At 40.7% G+C, this 14,938-nt stretch overlaps 2 protein-coding genes across 2 annotated transcripts; both read right to left on the minus strand.

Annotated features, from left to right (window-relative positions):
* Window positions 1-1,183: 1,183 nt before the first annotated feature.
* atp6v0ca (ATPase H+ transporting V0 subunit ca) lies at window positions 1,184-6,480 on the minus strand. The gene is made up of 3 exons (XM_083976702.1): window positions 6,244-6,480; window positions 3,586-3,769; window positions 1,184-2,379 (listed from the first exon to the last, which is right to left on the minus strand). The coding sequence occupies exons 1-3, from the start codon at window positions 6,317-6,319 to the stop codon at window positions 2,175-2,177; spliced, it is 465 nt and encodes a 154-aa protein (XP_083832828.1). The 5' UTR covers window positions 6,320-6,480; the 3' UTR covers window positions 1,184-2,174.
* Window positions 6,481-8,879: 2,399 nt separating this feature from the next.
* Window positions 8,880-14,023, minus strand: ypel3 (yippee-like 3). Its single transcript, XM_083977984.1, has 5 exons — window positions 13,238-14,023; window positions 11,925-12,043; window positions 11,649-11,692; window positions 10,841-10,949; window positions 8,880-10,042 (listed from the first exon to the last, which is right to left on the minus strand). The coding sequence occupies exons 2-5, from the start codon at window positions 12,039-12,041 to the stop codon at window positions 9,953-9,955; spliced, it is 360 nt and encodes a 119-aa protein (XP_083834110.1). The 5' UTR covers window positions 12,042-12,043; window positions 13,238-14,023; the 3' UTR covers window positions 8,880-9,952.
* Between the last annotated feature and the right edge of the window lie 915 nt (window positions 14,024-14,938).

Consider the following 14,938-nt stretch of genomic DNA (forward strand, 5'->3'; position numbering starts at 1 on the left):
TGATTGCTATGACCCATTTTTCAGTTCTGTAGACACATTTCCAAAGCCTTTCACACAGTTAACACAACATCAGTCTGTGTGGGCTATAATTAACACATTTCTGGTTCTTTTTTTTCTCAAGTGTTTATTGTCATTTGCAACACCTTTTCAAAATGTTAAACCAAGACCAAACCAATATACTTTAACTGCTAAATTTCCGATTGCTTTCACACAGTATGTCAAACCCTAACCCTGACTTCATGTTCTAAACCTAATCTAAAGGATGAAGTTGAAGGTTGAAACAAATTTCCTGTCCTGTTTTTTTTTAAATTGCAATTGAAAATCAGCTGATTGAAGTTGGGAAAAATATATCAATCACAGCTGATTCCCACCCAGGAAACACACTGAGGTGTTGAGCCTCTTTCAATCACATGACCTCTTTGGGCTAATCTAGTGTGTAAAAAAATACAATAGAAAGGTGAGGGAGAGGAAGACAATGACCACGACAATGAAGAAGATGTCAGGTCTGATGTGGCTGCCAGATTAACATTCTTTTTAAAAACATTTTTTATGTATTTCTTCTGTGCCCTTTTCTGATTGTAAACTGAATTTTCAGGCAGTGGTGAAACTTACTTTTTTTCATAAACTGTACATTCTACAAATTGGCTCCGAGATGGGTCTTACACTTGTGTACTGAATGTTTGCAAAAAAAGAAGAAAGAAACAAAACTCATACATTTACAGAACCCGAAAAAGGGAAGACAAAAAGAGGTTCAAAAGAAACTGTAAAAGACAATTTATGATTGATACAATATAATGTGTATTGAAAAACATTAGAGCTGATACATGTAAAGTTATTCAGCTTCTGTAATTGCATCGACTGTTAAGTGTTTATAATATTTTGCTGCAATTGACTAAATGTTGTTGGCAGACAACATGGTAGTGTTTTGGTAGATTTGGTGAATTGTGTCAGTGTATTTTTGTATTTTGAACATTTCTGTTGGTGTTTAATTACAATGTGATTTTGAGCATCAAATTAAATATTTTGCATAGGTGTGTTGTGTGTCAACCGTTTTATAGGTGTGTTAAAAGTACTGAAACCGGGTCATAGCGATTGTTAAACTAATGTTGGTTTACTCATCCCATGTTGAGAAAAGAAAAGAGTGGACACTGACGTTCTGGAGGAGGTTGAGTTTTATTTGGAAATCTGACAGGCATGGCTGAACAGTGAGCTCTCACTTTCAATAAAACAATAAACAAAACAAAACAAAAAAAATCAAGACAGCAGCACTACAGGTAAACGATACTAGTGTTTGAGAATGTCATATTTAACATAAATCCACTTGCACGCATTATGCACTCAGGTCATTCATACACACACTCTCGCGCACGCGCACACACACACACACACACACCGTCAACTTCATGTCAACATGTGGACATCCTCCATTGATAATCACACTACATCCAGAGGAATTCCAAGCACTTTGAACAATTACCCACAGTGCAATTAATCTAGTAACTATACACAGATAATTTATATATATGTATTTTATGTATATAGGGTATTCAATAAACAGTTTTCCATTTAGACAGTTTCATTAAATCAAAATCTTCATAGCTCTCCATAAATAGTGAAAAAAAAAGAAAAAAGTCTTTACAGCTCCTCACCACTGTGATTCAAAAATGGTCCCCAAAAAGAACATGAAAAAATAAAATACTAATGTGCAAGACTTTTCAGCAGTCTGAAAACAGAGAATGACAATCAAAACCACAAACATAAAAACATAAAACCAAAGGTGTGGAATGGGCAAAAGGGGGTAAACGTTGATACTCACACTCACTGCACAGACTGGTTACTACATTTACAAGAGGTGGAGGGACTCTGGATCACTGTACAGGTTAAGATCAGACAACAACTCAGGCAGACTCTCCACACACACACCCCACAACAACCAATACATCTTCATGCCCGTTCTGTACACACAGGACCTGACACAACTGGATGGCTTTAAACAATATGGATAGATCACATCTACTGAGGACACGGGTGTCAAAGTCGACCGCCAACATGTTTCTGTTGCCATCCCATCCTGTCAGATCCACGAGGGGGTTTTAATGGAAGTAGGTGAAAATCTCCTATTTGTTCTTGCTGCTTTGATGTGGAATGAATGAGATGGTGTTTGATGCAGACACTTATTTTGTAGATAGAATGAGGGCCACGATGAGGCCGTAAAGCCCCAGCACCTCGGCGAAGATCAGGATCAGGATCATGCCGACGAAGAGCCGGGGCTGCTGGGCGGTGCCTCGCACCCCTGCGTCGCCCACGATGCCGATGGCGAAGCCGGCTGCCAGACCGCTCAGGCCCACGCTCAGACCGGCTCCCAGATGCAGGAAACTCCTGTTGGAGAGAGAGAGAAGGGAAGCGGCAGTGAACAAAAGGTAAAACAGCTTTAGACGTGCAGTAAAACGTGCCAATTCAGAGAAATAACATTGTTTTTCTTGCTAAGGCAGAAATAAATACCGGTACATTCACTCACAATATTAACATATTTTGAAATATGATGATTCAGATTGTATTTGTTTACTTTAAAAAAAATGTAATTGGAGTTTGTGTAAAAATAAGTGCCGGTTATATTATTGTGACATCTGATCATATGATTTTTAGTGATATTAATCATGTAAACTTAATGCTGCAAAATGTGTGCTGCCATCACAGGTGCACAAGTACTGAGTAGAAGAAGTGCATAAATGAACACTGCTTTCAGAACTGAACTTGAACATATTGTGAATCCTTTTTCATTTCCTCGTTATTTTGAGATACTGGATTTTTGATTTTCATGAACTGTAAGAATTAATTATCAAAAAGGTCTGAAATATTTCAATATCTGTAATGAATGTAGAGTATATTAAAATCTCACTTTTTAAATTAACTTGTGAAAAATCTAATGATATTCTCTCTTTTTTTTTTTAGCTGCTTCTATTCTGTGTACCGGGCTATCAAATTTTTGATATTTCCCAGGCCTAATGTAGTTGGAGGCCAACAGTCCTACATCATCACACAAGTAAATAAAAGGCAACTCGCATGAAACTAAAGACGCTGCAACTTCTACTGTGAAAATCTGCTGAATCATATTAAAAACAAACAGGACCAACAATCAATAAATTATTAACAAAGAGTAAAATTTGATGGCCCAGTGGTTGCAGTGCGTAACACAACTTTCTCCGTCACTGCGTCTGACCCTCATGTAAAAATGGAGTCAGCCATTTCCAGGAAACAAACAGAAGTGAATGGTTTATACACATGATGAGCCAGATGTAGCAGATGGACCATGAAGAAGGAAGTCACATGTCGGTGAATCTTGGACTTCCACCGACATCTTCATGAAGATTATTTGACTGACTGATCGATCACATTTGGTCACTTGATCCCTATTCGACAATATATTTCTTAGCTTACCTTGGCTTTGCTGTTTGTTTGTTCTTTGTGAGTTGAGGACATGATGGGGTTTTGTGCGTGTGAGATTCAGAAGCAGACCGTACATAAAATATAAAACTATTTGTTTCTCAATCTACAGAAGTAATTATGAGGAGAAAGTCGTCTTACTTGTAAAGGTTGACTCTCTCAGAGATGTTGTTTGCTATCAGCACGGCCACCACCAGCCCGTAGATGGCGATGATACCTGCCATGACCACAGGGATGATGGACTTCATGATGAGCTCTGGCCGCATCACAGACATGGCGGCGATGCCCGTGCCGCTCTTTGCCGTCCCATACGCTGCTCCTAACGCTGAGGGAGAGAGATATGAGTCGTATTAGTCCATGCGGTCACAGCTGTCCGTTGTCTGATGATTCCTGCTGAAACGGGAAAATGTTCGACTTCCTGTTGTCTCACACCAATAAATAAGAGGCTGAGAAATTCAGTTAAGGAGTTCACGTTGATAATGACTTATTTTTCTCTCGAGATTTCTCCCTTTGTTTTCATATGAAGTTCTCTTTTTATGCTTCTCATGTTATTTTTGTTTACTTTATCTTGTCTCAAGTTTACAACGCTACTTGACATAAGTGTTTTGAACATGAGACGGACATTATAAAAGACTTCCTTCCCGTCCTGATTTCTATTTCAGTCGGTCTACAATAATGTCTGAATTATGAAAAAAATACAGGCTGAAAACCATAGAGCGCTTAGTTTCTTCTGACACTTGCCGATTAGGCCATACTGAGCCGTTTCAATTCAATAGCATAGGTTTTTACTAAAACAGGAAAATCGAAATTTGCATCCGTGTGTTTCCACGCAAACAACGAGCATATGTTTTGTTCTGGACACAGGATGAGTTTATCATTTCACTTTCAGGTCAAAGACTTCACTTGCAGTGGAGAGAACATCATGTGTCGGGGGTTTGTCCCCTGAAGTCGTTCATCTATACATCTTCATTACTTATATACACTTGACACTTGACACTTGACCAGCCTCTACGTTCAGTGTGAAGAGAAATTTACTCCATCTTCAGTGTTCAGCTCTATTCTATGTTATATCAGAGTTCAATTACAGATCATTATACAGCTTTGATGGCGGCGTGTGGTGAGTGAGTCTGAACACAGCCTGGTACCTGCTAACAATGGCTCCCTGAATAAAAAGTATCACACAGCTCCGTTTTCACCACATCTCACTCGCTCGCTGCTGTGGGTGTGTTGACACATCTGAGTGTTATGTAAAAGCTTGTTAACAAGCACTGTGTGAGTGAATAACCCAGCATTTTGTCTAGTAAATCAAACAAGCAGCAGTTGTCATCTTTGTAATGTGATATTTTCTTTGTATGCATGAAGTTAAAGGTTTCTAATAATACCCTTTTTCTTTGCATCAAGGCCCAACTCTGCACAGCCTGCTTCACTCCCACTGTATCTACAAGGCAGAGTACTCATTATATTTCAGTGTAGTGGGTCTTCAGTTTACCCAGGTGCCAGATACGAGATGCTTTTAGGGCTCTCCTTTAGTGCCGTCCACTTCATGCTACTGCTACCTTCAAGAAAATGGCAGACATGTTTGAAGTAATCATTATTAAAAGTAATCTAACAACCAAATTTCCCATGTAAGGACATCTGAGGTCCTACAGTAAAGTAAAAATCCTTCAGGTTTAATTAAGGGCATACTGATTGAATTGAGTGTCAGTCAGGATGTGACCCATCTACATTAAACACAGACTCTTTGTCTGAGCTGTTGCACACTTTTAGTTACATTCAGGTACAACGGGCCACTGGCTCAGCTCAAGTCCCACAGCCTAGCATTTCTTTGTATATAAAAAAATAACCCAGAAACGGTTGTTAAATCTGAGAAAAAGCAGAGCACTGTCATCAGATAATACACCGTGTTAGGGACGTCCTCAGCTGAGGTGTTGCGATTGGCAGCGAGAGAGAAAGTTGGATCTCTACATTAATGCGACAGGCCCAGTCTCTCATGCATCAGACGGACAACCACCATGAAGGGCCATCTGATGTCAGCATCGCATCATCAGTGACCGCCACATTATGGAGACAGATGTGTGAGTCTGCAGGAACCAACATCCCCTGAATCCCTCTAAAATATCTCCCCCCCCCAACAGCAGCAGAGCAGCGCAGCACAGCACTGCATGGCTCCTCTGTGTGACACACTGGGTGTACCCTCCCATCCTGCACAAGAATGAATGGACGGATTCTCCCTTTAAATGTGACGGACTGACGCGCAGGCCTCGGTGCTGGCCCTGCTGCTGTGATGCAGCTCAATAAAACCAATGGGGGGAAGAAAAAAACAAGCACTGCGTTCAATCCCCATCACGAATCGGCGGAGTCTTTTTTTTTTTTTTTTAATAATAAAATGCTGCTAAATAAAATCAAATTTAGACCGATTTCATGCAGCGGCTGCAGCTGGGTGAGGGTCTGCGTCACCAAGCTGCAGCCGCCTGCAAACACCGGTACAGGAGCACAAGGCGGGTAACATTAGAGCCAGGATGGTGGTGGTAGTGGTCGGGGAGAGCAGCAGCTTGATGTCGGCGGCGGACACCTTCCCTCCCCCGCCTCTCCCTGTCATCCTTAGCAGGTGCGTGTGTGCGTCCGACCTAGACCGACACAGTTTTTTTTTCTGTTTGGTGTATGTGTGTGTTGTTTTCTAACATCCTAGCATCAATTCAACATCTGGCCGAGCTAAGCCGCGGTTATCGTGCACGGACAGATGCGAAGAGACAGATGTGAGGTGCAGAAGAGGAGAGAAGAGGAGGCTCGGTGAGTTACCGCTGAAGACCATGGCCGCAGAGGCTCCCATCACGGCGAAGAAAGGCGAGTACTCGGGGCTCTCCTCGGAGGACATTGCTCGCTCTTCTCTCGGGGCGGTGGCGGCAGCTAACGAGGCGGACAACAGGCGGCTCTTGGACGGTGCTGTCGTGTCAGGCCGTCAGGGTTTTTTTTCTCGGGGGCTGCTGGTTGAAAAACGCTGAGAAGGGGGCGACAGCGTTGCAAGCCAGGGAGGGCGACCGGTGTAGAGGGGGAAAATGGCGAAACGGAAAAAGTCACATGACCAACCACCTCGGGAGAGTCCATTCGTGTGGACGACGGGGGTGCTCGACACGAACTGGTTTTAAACACCTAAAAGCCTAGTGTTTGTTGAATCTTAAAATATCTCGTAGAAGGTGTTATCTCCCTTTTTCCAGCAATGTTCATGTTATTTACTTATGACAGAAAAGCGTAAATGAAGATGTAGCGTTAACTGTAGCGTGTGTACTGTGGTATGTTCTGCTGCAAGTGCACTGACTGCAGTTGAAACGCTAGTAGTCACTACACTGGCGTATTAATTACTATGTGTCAAATAAATTGTAAAATCAACCACTAAACACTGTGTTTTCACAATAAATACAAAACAAATTGTCTGTGTAATTTAGAGACGATCTGCAACAATACAGTAGCAGAGTGAAACACAGTGATATCCAGCGCATTTATCTACTGGTAGAAGCATGTTTATGTTGTTTTTACCACTTACTGACGGTCGTGACAGGAAGATATTATTGAAATCAACATAGGACATTAGCTTTAATTAGTCAAACTAATGAAGGCTGACCGACCGGGTGACCTGGAGGTACGTCCTTTGTCAAGGTGACACTGTAATGTGGAAATAGCTGTTTCTGGTGTCAGCTAAAGGGACATTTCACCTCACCTCAGAGGATTTGTTCCTTTTTTTTAATGTAGATTTTGTCTGATTACATCTTCATCCAGTCATAATATAGCCTCTGTAGTATATTTCACACACATCATCCATGAATGTGAGTTTGATGGCTGACAGTTTGTCATCTGAGGTGTTTTATTATTGAGGTTTGTTTTATTGAGACTATTTTTATGTGGCTGAGGCCTCTTGAGAAGGACCAACATGCATTGATTCTTTTCTTGATTTTCTACACATTCAAAACCTGATCAATGTAATTAAACTGAGAGCAGTTTCAATTAAAAACGAATTCAGGATTTATGTTACTATTGCAGTCCAGTATAACCATACTAAATTCATGTTAGATTCATGGTTTATGGGAATTTAAATTAACTGCTGAGTTGAACACTAAATTTGTGAATCGGTTTGACACAAAACTCAGTTTTAGTCACTTCAGCCTCTTCCCAGCTCTGTGACTTGTACAGAGGCTCACAGTTAGGTTTTAAATACAGTCTACCAAGGGGCAACACCTGCTTTACTTGTGACACATATACATTGTAGTGGACACTGTGTGGTGCAACATTTAATTTAATAAATAAACCTCAACATGGATGAGGAAGGGCTTATATAATGTACATGTTCAATATATTTTAAGTGAAATATTAATAATATAATAATAATATTAAGTGAAAGCAGAGCAGAAGGCTGGGAATGATCCCCATACACATGACTGTCAGCAGCTTCTCTACCACATGCCTTAAAAAAAAGCTTAGTTCTGGCCAGAGCTCACTCATGTGACCTGTTTCTGCTTCAAGTATAATCACTATTTCTTTACAATAAGAGGAGGATGTGTCAACTTTTTGTCACGTGTTTTTGTAAGCTGCTGGACAACTTGAATTTCCCTCCAGGGGTATGAATAAAGTATTTTTCTTTTCTATTCAACTTTTTTTTTGCTGCCCGTGTTTGGAAAAACCAAGACAAGTTGAGTAATTTTCACTCTGCAACTATGAAGCTGTCAGTGACACAAGATAATTCAAATATTGAGTTTTTGTTTGAATCTGTTGATTGTTCAAGGCATGATACTCACTTAAGATCTTCTGCAAATGTGAATTTGTCAGTAAATTATTAGAATACATAAGTCATAAGTCATCTAAATAACTTTCCTTACATCATAGATTGTTTGTCTTCTATGGCTATTTGTATGTAATGTACATAATATCACATTTTGTTTTGTTTTTACATGTATATTTCTCTGTCATTCAATTAGTGCAGCCCAACTGTTTTCATTGTTTGCAGTACCTTAATAAAACCAGCAGGGTTTCTAGTACATATTGATAGTGTATTACAGTTATAGTATGATCTGCTGTAGCAGTATACCGCATCTCCAGTGTGACAGTGCTAAGCAACACCATCTGCTGGTTGATTTGCTGACCAACCACATCTCTTCTTTTATGAACACACAAACTGTCTTATTTATTTTTAAACAAAAATTATCTTAAAAGTGAAACTGTGAACTGTCAGTTTCTTCCAGCACCATTATCATATGCATCAGCAGGACGCTCAGCACAAGTTTAAAATGATGTCAAAAAGTCCATTGTTGTTGAAGGGGATTATCACTTCTCATGTAGTGGAGATGAAATGTATATTTTCAAGAGATCCCACTTCCTTATGGGAATCAAGGTCACAATAACATATAATACAACAGATCAAAACCCAGAGAAAACAGCACTACCAACATTACTGACACTGTATTTTAATGAAAGATCAGGTTAAAATAATACACATTAATGATAGAAGCAGACATTAAAAATCACCCTAAATGTGCTACATGATTCTAATCACACACTAACACGATTGAGTAAATGTATCAGTACGGGCAGCTCAGTATTTAGCTATACACAAACACAAAGGGTCGATTTTTCATCGTTGTAAAAGTAAAAGTGAAGATATCCAGACTGTGCAGTGGAAACTCTAGATGTGAACCCCAGACTAGTACACCGCCCCAACTTAAGGCATCACCGCACACACCGCATACACACGCACACACACGCACACACACACACACACACTAAAATGTCTAAAATCTGAAAACACTCATAGTCCAGATTTAAGAATTCTATCAAGAGACTGTTGTGGGTTTTAACATTACTAATTGAACTCACCAATTGCTTTTGACACAATATGAACAACTGTCACTGATCTTACTATTAAAAAACAGGAATTGACTCTGATTAAAAAAATAAAACAAAACAAAACACGCCCTCCCACTGCTCTGATTGTTCCCATGCCCTTGCATCACTGCAAATGATCTATGGGTTAAACAAGCCTAAACACTTTACACAGATTGGGCCAGATAGTCGTAAGTCAACAGGGGAAACCCAAATACCTGCATCTGATGTGTAAGAAGATTATTTGACTTGCACATGCCTCGCCCCCCACAGAGCGAGGCTGCCTAGTGGTCACTGATAAGGGTTTCATCACTCGAAACACACACACGTGCCTGTGCGACTGCATCAGCCAGTCTCCCCCCCGCACACAAACCCTGCACTCATTCAGTCCATGTCCCAGCACAACTAGCAATTAGGATAGCGATATCAGCAAAATGTGTTGTCGTGGTCGCTGGAAAACACGAAGAACAGAAAAAGATAAGGCATCATCACATGCTACTCTTGGCAAAGCCATACGAAGTGAAAAGTGTGGCACAGCGATGGCTCGAACGCGGGATGAGGAAGCTACACTGGAACCCTTTTTAAGTCGAGGGGGATGCAACTTTTGAAAAAGTCATGAAGAAAGGTTGAGTTTTCCCTCTCAGTCCCAGCCGTTGTCCTTTATCATGTGGGACAGCTCGATGATGTACTTCCCCTCCTTGTACTTCTGACTCAGTTCAAAAGCTTGTTCCTACAGAGGGAAGGTGCAACAGAGTAAATAAGAATGATTAGATTAACATGAAGCTTAGGTCAGACTTGTACCTTGGTTATATACTGCTCAGTATTAATGAGTTTAAAAAAACACACTAAAACATGTCTAACAACATCATAAAATGTGTTAGTATTTGTGTTTTATGGAGTTATGGTGTGGCTTTGAGGTAGCTATTATACTACTATAAGTCACCTTTACTGCAAAGCTTCTGTTCACTGTGATCGCTCTTCTGAATGACAGTAAACATGTACAGGACATGGCTTTAACATGTGCGATGAACTGATTTGAAGCTATAAAAAGAGCCATCAATGGGTGCAATATGATACTTAACTGAAAATTAACACCATGGGTATCTATTTTCTTTCCATGTTGACTCCTTTCGTCTAGCATAAATCCGGTTTAAAGGGGAACTATGAAAGTCTGGTCACTTTTCCGCCGTTTTATTTATTTATGCCGACGAGAAAGCAATCTATGGTATGGTGGATAAGGTCATATATCATATTTTCTATCATATGTACATATTTTTGCTGCTGAGACGGGATCTGGGACACCGGGTCGGAGGCGCTGATCTCGCAAGTTTGGTTTTCGGCCAACAGAGCCTCCATTCTCCCTCTTAACAAGCAACATTCATTTAACATCACCATTACTCCAAAGCTGTTTAATTAAGTAAAAAAAAAAAAGTAGCATAGTTATGGTAAAAATCTTGCATAGTTCCTCTTTAATGGTAAAAAAAAAAGAAGAAAAGCCAGCGTCTTCTGTGCAGGTGTGCATGCTTACATATTTCCAGCCCAGGGTGGTGTGACAGTTTTCACAGTAGATATCAGCCACTGCATGAAGTCCTGTGAGCAGCAGCCTCTCCTCCGCAGGACCACAGCCAACATTCACCCTGAAACCAGATGCAGCCTCATCAAACAGCAGCACTTCTCTGAATTCATAGAACTAAAACGATTCTCCTGACCGGGCACTGAAACAGTTGGAAACCCAGTATCACTCTAATGTTGATAAATTGTGAGCTCAAACACCACATGAATCCCTTTAAGGAGAAAAAAGATTGAAGTTTGTGAAATGCTCGTAGTGAGAAAGTAGGAATCCATTCAAGGCCTCATCTGAACAGATCGCGTTTAAATTGAATCAGTTCTGATAAAACTAGATTAAGTTATTTTTCCTGGGAAGTCTTGATGCCTTCGTAACATATGGTTAGAGCAAGACCTACCATCCTGACCCACTAACCCAGTAGAAACGTCACTGAAGTTATCTCCCTCGACTTCAAGGTCCACTCTGCAGTAAATCAAATTATCTGTTGACAATGTGTAAACATGTCCGATACTAGGAATTTGTTTTCATCCGGAGCGCAATTATTTTTCTAATATATCATAGATTCACCAACTTCTTTTTGCTTTGTGGGCCCACTAAGTACTTACTTCCAAAACCAACACTTTTTTCCAATTAAAATGAATCAATTGCAGCTCTAGTTAAACTCACTTTGTAGCAGACCTTAGAATATGATTGCAACTCTACTATCAAGAATAGCAACTTTTGTGCATTTAATGAGACAGTGAGTTGTATTCAAAAAGGAAATACTCACACAGAGTTGAAGAGGTAGGCTCGGCCCTGGCTGCCTTGGAAAGACTGGTTGACATGGAGGAAAAATGTAATTAGAGAAAAAGTGCTACATGTGCCTACTTGACATTATGCACCACAAACACAACAACATTATATTAATTTCTACAGCTACACAAAGTATTTCTCAGATGTCTTGTTAGTTTCAGACCCCTCCTTTAAGCTTTATGCCAGTCCAGTTTTTCTACTTTCTTCTTCAAATGAAATGATCATTAACAACAAAGGGTGGCAGCAAACTGACCTTGGAGATAAGATCGTCATGGTTGGCCAGGTGGGCACGGCAGTGCACACAGCTGTAACGACGGTGGCACGAGTCCAGGTAAGCCTGGAACGTCTTGGCCTTTGTCAGCTTCACCATGTCTGAGGAGCAACAGTTTGAGGGAGCAGGAAGGTGTTGAGGTGCAAGTGTTAGTGAGGCAGAAACACAGGCCATGTCTCCTTAGACTAAGGAAGTCATAATTACAGATCAATCAGATGCTGCACAAGTGGCTTTCTCTTCCCATTTGGAATTAATGTCACCCTTATCAGTGAGGAAATCCAGGACATTAGACAGACAGGTTTGACAACAAGTTTGAACACATCTGATAATAGTAAGATGGCCTAACCAAGGACAGAAAATGTACAGTGAAAAATACTTAGTTTTGACACTCAATGCAGTGTTTTGACCTGCTTCATAAACACTGACTTTATCTGTAAGGAGCTCAAGGCTTACTTCAAACTTCCTGAGAATGTTATATGATTAATCAACCATTCTGATTTTTATTCACTTCAAATATTTTTATAGCTTTTCTCTGACACGTGACAAGAATCTATAAATCATCTTATTCTGTATTGTTTGTCAGATTAAAAAATGTCTGGTGCTGACAGTATGGTCAGGAAATTCTAATGGGAATCTCTTATAAGAAACACTGTTTATGACAAAAAAAGGTTGCAGCCATATATTTATTTAGTCAGATATGACTTTCCATGTGTAATTTGATATTTATAGCTTTTTCTCTTAATGATTTTCCCCCACATTTTTGCAGGTATTAGCTTCTTTTATGTGGATAAATTAGCTGAGCTGCTGCTCCAGTCAACAGCTCAGATGTGTTTCAGTCACGCATCTGTGTCAATGTAACAGAGCAGAGACCAAGTCATTACAGTTGTTTGTAACGACGTAGGCATTACTGCATCATGGCAAAAATCAGTAGAGCCAAAGGTGGCAGATGGGTTAGTGCAGCTTGTTTCCTGGTTCATAGCAGCTTTCATGCACAAGAGTCGCTCCATTAGCTACAGGCTGTTAACCCACATCCAGGCGCTGACAAAGACCTCATACCCCACTGACCATGTGTCAGCAGCCAAATACAGACACACAAGCCACAAATGGCCTGAAACATGTGTCAGCTACGGCAAAAAATTAGCTACGACCTAGCGTTATGTGCGTGTGAGTGTGTGTGTGTGTAAATGTGTATCAGTGTGTGCGTGTGTTAGCCTGCCTGCTAGCTCGGCACAGCCACAACAGGCAGCAGCAGCAGCAGCTAACAGCAGGAGATCCCTCGGTGTCTGTCGACTCACCTCAAACCACCGCAGCTCTTCACGGTCGGAACAGCGGCCCAATTGGACTGACAACCGAAAACCATGCGATTACAGCCGGGTACACGGTGCACAGGCAGGCAGGCAGGCAGGTACTAGTCGACCACCACCACCACCACCACGCGTTGAGCGCTGCTCGGACAATGAAGACAACACGGACAGTCTGTGGTTGTTGTTGTTACTGCAGCGTTTACCCGCGTCTCTGTTTTGAACTTCCTCTCGGAGCCTCTCTGCTCGTCAACAACACGGCGGCAGCAGCGGGAAGCCGACGGTGCTGGAGGTCTGGACGGGCTGGGAGGTGAGCGGCGGCGGCGGGAGGAGGAAAAATGTGGTTTGTTTATGAAAACACGCAGGGGAGGAAGTCTGAAGACTGCAAAACAAATCCCCGTCGACCAATCAGAGCGTCCGAGTGACGTCTAGAATGTGGGTCAACCAATCAGAGGCGACCTCACATGAGCCCTCTTTATTGCCATCAGGATGATTGTTGATACAGTTTAATGGAGCCTGATAGTGAGTTATATTTCCCTGCAGCTGGATTTGGGACAAAAGTCATCTTTTCTAGACTGATTTGAAAGTAGTAGTGATAAGTTACTAACTTACTTACTTGAAATTACAATACCTTGAATATTGTATTTTGACAATACTTGCTATTCCCAACTTCTCCAGTATGGAGATTTGATGCTCTTCTTTGTCACACTCGATAATGAACATATTTCTATGGAAATGTGAAATAAAACAATATACTTGAAGATGTCAACTCTTTTATAGCCATTTCTTGTTAGGTACATTCTTGAAATGTTGCTCCTTCTACATATCAGGAAACTTTAATTAAGGTTTCTGTACACATGATATGGTATGTGTAGAGAGCAAAGCTGAAATTGTGATTAGTGATTCACTAATAAGTTGATTGGCAGAAAATTAATTGGGCTTTTTCAAGACAGATTTGTCACATGTAGACTATAGCCTACTGCTTGTCAGAATGTCCAAAGTTACATTTCCTATATCAGACCAATACCAAAAATACAGATGCACATTAGGCTACAGATGATTAAGATTAACACATATGGAAACTAAAATCAGTGGAATTTGGGCATTTTTGTTTAGAAAAATTCAGATAAACCCCCTGTAATCAGTAAGCTCTACAGAAAAGTCAGAACTATAGTTCTGCTGGACAGTAATTTCATTTTCAAGGTATTTAGTCCAACAACATACAGTAGTTTTATGTAACATGTGAACCTAAACTGGCCTCAAAAGTGATAAATTCTTCTGAGAAAGTGGCCTGTGTCCTCAGCTGTACTTCCCTGTTTGTACATTATGATCACAAGAGCCTAACTTCTCTGCCGCGTCACTAATTGTTCTTTGCATTTATTGTAAAGTCCTCCTTGGCCCTGATCCACTTATTCCATTAACTCATTCGTCACACAGCGAAACCGGGTCAGAAAAATACAGCCTTTGTTTCACTAACAGACGGGTCGATTATAAAAGGACTTTGACCGTAGCTTGGGAAAACAGGGACGCAGGTGAGGTTTGTGCACATGGAAACCCTCAGCCCATATGTGCATAATGTGATACAGTTTTAAATACAGATGCCCAACATATTCTCAACACTGCTATGTACTCACGTAGGTAGAATTAATAATTCCACGTTTCACTCCTGTTAAATATATCAACATCACTGAAAAA

This window comes from Trachurus trachurus (assembly GCF_905171665.1).
Source record: "Trachurus trachurus genome assembly, chromosome: 8".
Taxonomy (NCBI): domain Eukaryota; kingdom Metazoa; phylum Chordata; class Actinopteri; order Carangiformes; family Carangidae; genus Trachurus; species Trachurus trachurus.

What these genes read in the sequence shown, in the direction of transcription:
- ypel3 (XM_083977984.1), bottom strand. Translation starts at nt 12,041, where the DNA reads ATGGTGAAGCTGACAAAGGCCAAGACGTTCCAGGCTTACCTGGACTCG. An exon ending in ATGACGATCTTATCTCCAAG is followed by an intron (nt 11,693 to 11,924) that starts GTCAGTTTGCTG and finishes CATGTCAACCAG; the next exon opens with TCTTTCCAAGGCAGCCAGGG. An exon ending in GCCTACCTCTTCAACTCTGT is followed by an intron (nt 10,950 to 11,648) that starts GTGAGTATTTCC and finishes ATCTGGTTTCAG; the next exon opens with GGTGAATGTTGGCTGTGGTC.
- atp6v0ca (XM_083976702.1), bottom strand. Translation starts at nt 6,319, where the DNA reads ATGTCCTCCGAGGAGAGCCCCGAGTACTCGCCTTTCTTCGCCGTGATG. An exon ending in TGCGGCCATGGTCTTCAGCG is followed by an intron (nt 3,770 to 6,243) that starts GTAACTCACCGA and finishes TCTCTCCCTCAG; the next exon opens with CGTTAGGAGCAGCGTATGGG. An exon ending in GAGAGAGTCAACCTTTACAA is followed by an intron (nt 2,380 to 3,585) that starts GTAAGACGACTT and finishes TCTCTCCAACAG; the next exon opens with GAGTTTCCTGCATCTGGGAG.